Raw genomic sequence first — 9,722 nt, 5'->3', positions numbered from 1 at the left:
GGTGGTGCGAGGGTAAAATGAATCGATGCGCTTGATCAATGTAATCGTGTACCAGGAAATCATGCATTGACAAAAGCTCCCTTTGCTTGTAATGCAAAGTGTGATTAAATGCATTATTTTTAACGCTTATGGAGCACATGCATCAAGCTTCTCAGCTGTGCTTGTGCTAAGAAAAGGAAAGATTTTAAAAATAACGTAACACGATTGTCAATGTGACCTTTTGTAAGTAGTGCCTGAGGATTCAGTGTGGAGAAACTCTAGAGACAGCGTGTGTATTAACTTGTGGATTTTTCTGTGAGTATTTGGTGGCAGTCTGAAGTTGCTTCGGAAGACGGCGTTAGCAGCGGAGCTCAGCTCAGAGCGAAATGAGATGAATGGGAGGGGAGATGATGACGTGACTCCCCACCCGCCTTTAACTGTCAATCCCCCACAAACACAGTCTCTCGGAATTTGCATAAGCACACCCCTTCACCTACAATTTTAACTTAGTTACAAAGTGATCAAAACTCTCGCTTATATCCCGGCCCTCTCATTAAACTTGTATCCCGCGATTACCTGTGGGCATGTGAAACGCCAGCGTAGCCTGTCTATGAACTTAATTTAAAGTTTAGGTTTACACCTTGCTTTTTTCCGAGGTAGCAGCACTCATGAATATGGTAGTATATGTCACTCGCTCGCTTCTTATTGTTTCGCTGCCTTCTCAATTATATAATGCATGTTTTCTTAGGCGCTTTTGAGGTCTTCCTGGTTTCTACGCACTGCGCTGACAGTCAGTTCACGGATTACGGGAGGCGGATGATGTCACACGAAACTCCGCCCCCACGCCTTTCCAGCTCAACTCCATTACAGTTAATGGAGAAAAATACCTTCCAGTTATGACCATTAGGCGTAGAATTTCGAAATGAAACCTGCCCAACTTTTGTAAGTAAGCTGTAAGGAATGAGCCTGCCAAATTTCAGCCTTCTACCTACACGGGAAGTTGGAGAATTAGTGATGAGTGAGTGAGTGAGGGCTTTGCCTTTTATTAGTATAGATTATTATTTGTACCATTATTATACTTTTTACACTTCTGACTTTGTACTTTTAATGTTTTGCATGTTGTTGACAGTATACAGTGGAACCTCGGTTCACGACCATAATTCATTCCAAAACCGATTTGGCCGTGACCCGAAGCAATTTCCCCCATAGGATTGTATGTAAATACAATTAATCCGGTCCAGACTGTACAAACTGTATGTAAATATACAGTGGGTACGAAAAGTATTCAGACCCCCTTCAATCTTTCACTCTTTGGCTGTATTAGCTCAAAAGGGTGCTTCTACTAAATACTGAGCAAAGGGTCTGAATACTTAGGACCATGTGATATTTCAGTTTTTATTTTTTAATAAATCTGCAACAATTTCAAAATTTCTTTTTTTTTGTCTCTCAATATGGGGTACTGTGTGTACATTAATGAGGAAAAAAATTAATTTAAATGATTTTAGCAAATGGCTGCAATATAGCAAAGAGTGAAAAATTGAAGGGGGTCTGAATACTTTCCATTCCCACTGTATATGTGTGTGTATGTGTGTGTATATATATATATATATATATATATATATATATATATATTTTTTTTTAGTACCAATATAGTAATTATACCATAGAATGCACAGGGTAATCTATACTAATAAAAGGCAAAGCCCTCACTCACTCACTCACTCACTGACTGACTCATCACTAATTCTCCAACTTCCCGTGTAGGTAGAAGGCTGAAATTTGGCAGGCTCATTCCTTACAGCTTACTTACAAAGGTTGGACAGGTTTCATTTCGAAATTCTACACGTAATGGCCATAACTGGAACCTATTTTTTCGTCCATATACTATAATAGACTTCTGCTCAATGCCCATGGCAGGCGGAGTTACGCCTCCCACGTAATTTACTGCCTGCCCATATAAGGCCGTTCTTTCAGTGGCAATCCAATAGAAACACTGCCGCTAAATATTCACGGGTGAAGGACTGTGCTTATGCAGAGGAAGATGAGATGGTCAGGGTGGTGTTTGGCACAAACTCGGTGAAACTGCGAGAGAAACCTTTAAGTGCCGGGTCTTAGCTAACATTAAATACAGCTGTGGACATTGCACGAGATGGCACCAGCACAGCTGGAAACCTTCGATGCATGTACACCGAGCGGCTCACGTGAAATGACGCAGTGCACAGACAATAAGCAACAGTTCCAAAGAGTTCTGAACAAAAACCGAATTACACAATTGAGAAGGCAGCAAAAAAATATGAAGCGTGTGATACATACAAGCATATTCATAAGTGCAGCTACTGCGGAAACAAAGCACACGGTGGAAAAAGTCAATGTCCCGCTAAAGGAACACAGTGTAAAAAACCTGTGCATGCAGTGTGTCACGTGTCAGATAAAAAGAAAGACAGCTCGTTTATTGATGCAGTAAGAAACGAATCGATGAATGAAACCTGTTATCTTTACAACGATTGACAAACACCGAATGTAACTTGAACACATTCTCCAAATACGAACCTGATTGAAAGAAATAATGATAATCAAATCTTTGATGACCCAACACTCCTAACACTCACAAAATAATTACTGTATATTGACACTCATGTTACGTTATTTTTAAAATGTTCCCTTTTCTTTTTCATAACTTCTTTAACACACTACTTCTCCGCTGCGAAACGCGGGTATGTATATATATATATATATATATATACCCCGATTTACATACACTCAAATATATAAACCACATGCCGTAGCGCAATGGTAGAGCTTTCGCATCTAGCGCCGACGACCGAGGTTCGACTCCCGAGAGGGGGTGCACTGAGTATGTACGCGCGTTTCCCGATTCATTTTACCTTCGCATTCTGTTGGTTTGAGACGCATGAAAAAATATGCGGTTAACGCAGAAAGACAGATCACCAATTGAAGCTTTATGAATAATGGATAATTTATTCGCCATCAGTGATTGTTTTGGTAAAGCCATACTCAGTGTATTCATTAGATGAACGGTAAAAAAGTTAGAGCGAGGGGAGGGTGACTTATTGAGGCACGCAGGCAAAACCACAATAGCATGCAGGCTCGATGTACTGTACTGTAGTGCGCGTCAACTCGATCTGAATTGCGCGATCACATTTAAAAAAATATATCTTTTCAAGTTCTATTTAATCCATATGTGTCAAACTCAAGGCCCGCGGGCCACATCCGTCCCGGCGTTTAATTATATCCGGCCCGCGAGATCATTTTATATACTGTATTATTGTTATTAATAGCCCGGGAATATGAAGCACTGGTAACACAATAAACTACAGATCCCATAATGCAGCGCTTCAGCTGCCTTGGCGAACACTTACCGCGTTAATCAAGTGTAGCTTATGATGCTGTAAGTTATTGCGAAGCTAGCCCACATGCTGCCGAAGAGAAAAGTTGATTCTGAAAATAGAGCCTTTAAAAACCGATGGGAGGCTGAGTATAAGTTTATTGACATTGCCGGTATACCCGTGTGTCTCTTTTGTGGAGCTAATGTGGCTGTAATTACAGAATTTAATCTAAGACGGCACTATGAGTAAAAACATCAGGATAACCTGAAAGACCTGAATGCAATGCAGAAGATACAGAAAGCAGAAGAGTTAAAGAAGAATCCGACACTTCAGCAGATGTTTTTACCCGTGCAAAATCACAAAGTGATTTCAAGTGAAGTTGCTTTTATGGGAGACACAAATGCACCAGTGCAACTTGCCCCACTTTCCCTGTTGCCAAATAATGTTGAACCAAGTCGGCACAACGGTGTTCTCAAATACGCACTTTGCTGATAAACTGAGCGCACTGCGCACAGCGCTTTGGTGACTTTGAAGAACAAAAAAAGAATTTTGAGTTGTTTCGCAACCCATTTGTCGTCGATGTGGAAACTGCTCCTGTGCAGATTCAGATGGGGGTAATTGAGCTGCAGTGTAATGGCACACTGAAGGCAAAGTACGATACTGCAGGGCCCGCACAGTTTATTCACTCCATTCCCGCAGTAATGCTCCAGCTCCGTCTACATTCGGCTCGAACCTTGTGCATGTTTGGTAGCACATATCTGTGTGAGAAGCTCTTCTCAGTGATAAAGACTAACAAAACAGCACAGAGGAGTCGCCTCACTGTTGAGCACCTGCAATCCATCCAGAGAATCTCCACAACACAGAACCTCACACCAAACAGAAACGAACTTGTTGCCAAAAAAAGATGCCAGCCGTCCAGCTCTAAAATGACATATGAGCAAAGACAACTGAATGATTTGATTTGTTATTGCTGAAAGGAACACATTTTATTTATATTTCCAGGTTTTGTTATGCAGCATATTCATATTTGAATTTGTATAATTTTGACAGGATATATTTTTATGGAGAGCAAAATCTTTTGGGATATTTAAAATCAAAATTTATTTTTTATATAAAATTACATAAGATTAAAGAAATTTGAATTGTTCTTTTAATGTTTACTTTATTTCTAACTTGTATAATTTAGACAGGATATATTTTCATGGAGAGCAAAATATTATAAGTTGTTTAAGGTTTGAGTTGATTTATTCAGGAATAATATTCCTGTCTGTTTTTACTATTCCTACCAAAGATATTTCTGTCGACTAAATAAAAATTCCTTCTATTTAAAATTTAAATAGAACTTGAACAAATCGATAGTTCATAATATCCACACAGACTTGCACGTAAGAGCGGGAGTTATCCGTTTTAACAAGTAGCGTATTGCACTGATACGAAATAGCTGTATATATGTAGATATGTATGTATATGTATATATATGTTTATATATGTGTGTGTGTATGTATATATGTGTGTATGTATATGTATGTGTATATATGTAGATATATATATATGTATGTATATATGTGTGTGTGTATATATATGTGTATATGTATAGATATGTATATATATGTTTGTGTGTGTGTGTAAATATATATATATATATATATATATATGACCGCAACACTCATCACTCACAACAGTGACAAAACAATTACATTGACAATCATGTTACGTTATTTTCAAAATGTTTCCTTTTCTTTTTCATTGCTTCTTTAACACACTACTTCTCCGCTGCGAAGCACGGGTATTTTGCTAGTAAATAATAAACACTCACTTATTCTAAACTCATCTGGGTTCACAAACATTAACATAATAGTATTTGACTAATCAAATATTTTTTAACTTTTAAATGTATCTAATTTGATAGATCAGCAGAATAAAAATGATTATTATTATACTGTAGACATATGACTCATTGTCATTATAATGTGTCATTATAATCGGGGGTGCACATAACTTTTTGAGTGTGTTGCTCAGGTGAGTAGCAGGAGCTGGTGTTTGGTACGCACTCCGCAGCGAGGTCTTATTAAGTGCAGATCGCTCCCTTAAGGTTTTGTGGTTTTATCGTCATTGTGCAACTTGACGGAACACAAGGTTGCGTCTTGAGCGTAATATGCATTAAACAAATGTATTGCGTTTCATTAAAAATGGTATGAAAGAATCAGTTGTTCTTTTGTGATAAAACCGAAATAAAATAAAATAAAATGATATTTGAGTACGTATCTAATATCACGTGAGTGCGTGGCGCTTAAATATCATTTATTAAATAACGTCACTGACTAAAGACTGTTGGTGAAGAGCGCACTGTCATTTGGCCGTCGTAAAGTAGCCGAAAATGCGCACAGCTGCGCCTCATTTAAAAATTACCACTTCCACAAGTGGAAAACACGCAAAATTATTTTATTTCAAAACCAAACCACTTTGTATGGTGCTTTCCGCCGGTGCAGAATAGGGTCCTGAGTCGGAGGAATAAACACTTTTCGAACATAAACGTAGTACCTAAACCGAAAGACATAAAACAAATGGTGTAGGTGAAATTTTAATCGCACGCTGTCAAAAAACGGTCACAGTCAAGAGCTCTTCTGTTTTTTACACAAAAGCGCTGTAGTAACAAAATGACGTTACGCGTTAATCATTTTTGCCACGCATGCGTACCTGTGTACCAGTTATGTGCACCCCTGATTATATCACTAAAACAACAAGAACAATTAATATTTTTAAATTGTCAAATTGTTTCAATATATTTGGGAAAAAAACATACAACTTACCGATGGCTAAATGAAGTCTGTGACCAAAGCAGTGTAGCCTCAGCCAGTTATTCACAGATGCTGCCCTAATCATATTAGTTGTGTTGTCCGTTGTGATGCACACAAGTCTTTCTTCCACTAAGCCCCAAGCGGACATCGCTTCTTTGAGGCCCACTGCAATAAACTCCGCTGTATGGTCTTGTGGGAAAAACGAAGTTTGCAAAAACTTGCTTTTCATCTTAAACTCGCTGTCAAGCTCAAATACGGTTCCGCAGTTCTGCTTGACCATAAGTCGGTCGTGGCAGCAAAATATTCAAGGCTGAGCCTGAGAATTTCTCTTTCTATTTCTTTTCGGCATTTCGCATACAGCAAGGGCAGCGCAACATTGGAAAAATGGTTGCGTGAGGGAATGCTATATCTTTTATCAAGTGTTGTGATCATTTTTTTAAACCCCTCACTGCTCACGGTGGTTATTGGACACATATCCTTGGCTATATGGACGTGATCACCTCTGTTATTTCCCGGTGTCTTTGCGAGCTAGGCAGATATGGTATTGCGTTGAACAATGTCCCTGATATTGTTGTCTGTGTTGTGGATGGCTGGTAATTTTTTGTTGTTGCTGTTTGTGCCTTCAGTCATTGAAATTTTTGATAGTTTACTTTGTGGTGGCTTTTAAGGTGGTTTATGAGGTTTGTTGTGTTACCTTGGGACGTTTGGACGGAACAGGAGCAAAGTTTGCACAAGACTCGTACCTGATCAACATCACATTCCTCGAAACCGAAATAGTTCCAGACAACTGAGTATGACCCCTTTTTAGGAACTAACGATCGCACTTCTGCACCTTCCTCACGTTGCTCCGCCATCATATGTTTATTCTGACTGACTGTTGTTGCTGCTATTGACTTCTACTGCTTCAGAAAGCGCTTGCAATCTAGACGCAGTAACGTCTTAGTGACACAGTCCAATCCGTAAACTCCACCCATAAAAAACAGTTTGGTCTTCATACTGTAAAATCGCGACGATATTTATTAACTGATCGTGGGTCATAAATATCGTTATCATGACAAAAAAAAGATTAATCGTGCAGGCCTAGTGTGTGTGTATGTATGTATGTATATATATATATATATATATATATATATATATATATATATATATATATATATATATATATATATGTGTGACAGCAACACTCATCACTCACAATAGTGACAAAACAATTACGTTATTTTCAAAATGTTTCCTTTTCTTTTTCATTACTTCTTTAACACACTACTTCTCCGCTGCGAAACGCGGGTATTTTGCTAGCAGTCAACTAAATGTAAAAACATTGAATAACACTGAGAAAACCTTGAACAACAGAGAAAATTAACACTGCATTGCAAAAATGCACGCTACGAACCGATTGCTGTAAACAGAAATGAAAACAAAAACAAGTCCAGTGCATTCTTTAACTGCATTCTCTACCTTATGCATACAGCTCTCTCTTGCTCTCTCTCTCGCTCCTCTCTCTCTCTCTCGTGTGTGTCTCTCTCTCGCTCGCGCCTGTGTGTGTGTCTTTCTCTCGTGCGCCTGTGTGTGTGTGTGTGTCTCTCTCTCTCCCACGCCTGTGTGTGTGTGTGTCTCTCTCTCGCCTGTGTGTGTGTCTCTCTCTCTCTCTCGCGCGCCTGTGTGTGTGTGTGTCTCTCTCTCACGCCTGTGTGTGTCTCTCTCTCTCGCGCGTCTGTGTCTGTGTGTGTGTGTCTCTCTCTCTCTCTCTCGCGCGCGCGCGTGCGTGTCTGTCTCTCTCTCTCGCGCGTCTGTGTGTGTGTGTATCTCTCTCGCGTGCGTGCGTGTCTGTGTGTGTGTCACGCTCTCTCTTGCGCCTGTCTGTGTGTGTGTCACACTCTCTCTCGCTGCACAGGAAATGTGCAGGGAGAGACCGAACACATACAAACCGAAAGGGAAACTGGCTTGTTCTTATACCGAGTGTGTGGTCGTGAACAGAGGCAAAAGTTTGGCAAACTTTTTGCTCGTGAACCGATTTGTACATGAACCGAGACGTTCGTGAACCGAGGTTCCACTCTATATAGTATTAGCAACATTATTATTACCATTATTCTTTAGCATTATTTATATGATTATACTTTATACACTTCTGACTTTTAGTGGTTTGCACATTTACAATAAAAAGATGAAATTTGATAAAAAAAAAACCAACTTTTCAAGCCAAAAAGGTTACACATTACTGTGTTTTCTTTGTTTTTGCTGCAGATAATTTTTTGTTAATTCTCTTTTTCTATGGCATGATGGTAATTTTCATTTTTGGTTTTGTCTTTCAGGATCATGATCGTCGTGTTCGTGAAGCATCTGGTCAGGCCATGGAGCAACTGGCTATTAAAGTAGGAAGAAGCCTGGCTCCATTCTTAAAAAGTATTATGGGACACTGGCTTCTTTCCCAGTGTGATACCTATGCACCTGCTGCATCTGCAGCAAATGTGGCATTCCAGTCCGCTTTTCCAGGAAGTAAACAATCTGGAGCAATAGCATTTTGCAAAGAAGAAATTCTTACGGTAAATAAAAAAATATTATGATTTGCTATGATGCACTTTGCATACTTAAGGCTAGTCTTTGGTTTATTTGTTTTTATGTCAAGTAGTAAATAAAGAATCTGACCAAAATTCAAGAAATTGTTTAATTGAAAAACGTTTTTTGATCAGAAGAATCTGTGCTTTTCAGTGTAACGACGCTCTGTATTTTATGATTTATTTATGATTTTGTCTTAATTATAGTCTAATATCCAGAGTTGGAAAACAAGCATATAATTTCTCTGTAGATTATCACTCAATGAGGTATTGTTTTAGAGATGTGGCAGTTTGTTATTATTACTATAATACTACAATAATGAGCAGACAGGTTTTCTTTGGCCAAACTGAACTGTAGTCATTTTCATTTGAACTTAAATTAACTAATGAGAAGTTTTAATGAAGACTTAATATATCACCCTATCAATCTCCGTCCCCCAAGTCATAACATACACTCAAGACATTCCCAATAACCGTGTCATTTTTTACTTTATTTTTAATTCTTGTTTGCTACCTTATAAATGCAGAAGCTTTAATGCATCTTAATGAAAGGTAGGGCTTTTAAACAAGTTATTTAATCTGAATATGTGGTATTTTTCTCAGAAACGTGTCACAATTATTGGATCTAGTGTTATTTAAGAAAAAAGACCATTATGGAGGGCACAGTGTGTGATAAATACACACACACACATATATTATTTACACACACACATATAGTGGTGGCTCTGAGGCTAAGGATCTGCATTTGTATTCCGAAGGTTGCCGGTTCGAATCCCTGTCACTGCCAAAAGAGATCCTTCTGTGCTGGACCGTTGAGCAAGGCCCTTAGCCTTCAGTTGCTCCAAGGGCGCTGTACAATGGCTGACCCTGCGCTCTGACCACAAAGGGTATGCGAAAACTAACAAATTCCTAATACGAGAAATTGTATAAGGCATATAAAGGGAAAAATATATATATATATATACAGTATATATATATATATATATTATACAGTAATCCCTCGCTATATCGCGCTTGGACTTTCGCGGCTTCACTCCATCACG

The 9,722-nt window shown here is 38.8% G+C and overlaps 1 protein-coding gene across 1 annotated transcript in view; it reads left to right on the top strand.

Annotated features, from left to right (window-relative positions):
* The window catches only part of ltn1 (listerin E3 ubiquitin protein ligase 1), a 223,897-nt gene that overhangs the window by 44,304 nt on the left and 169,871 nt on the right, over window positions 1-9,722 (top strand). Inside the window, exon 4 of the mRNA XM_039744932.1 lies at window positions 8,437-8,667. Coding sequence (XP_039600866.1) covers window positions 8,437-8,667 — 231 coding nt within the window. The remainder of the gene's footprint in view (window positions 1-8,436; window positions 8,668-9,722) is intronic.

The sequence above is a fragment of the Polypterus senegalus genome, chromosome 2 (assembly GCF_016835505.1).
Source record: "Polypterus senegalus isolate Bchr_013 chromosome 2, ASM1683550v1, whole genome shotgun sequence".
In the NCBI taxonomy this organism is placed as follows: domain Eukaryota; kingdom Metazoa; phylum Chordata; class Cladistia; order Polypteriformes; family Polypteridae; genus Polypterus; species Polypterus senegalus.
The sequence above is the reverse complement of the archived record's forward strand: the minus strand, read 5'-3'. Positions and strand labels throughout refer to the sequence as shown.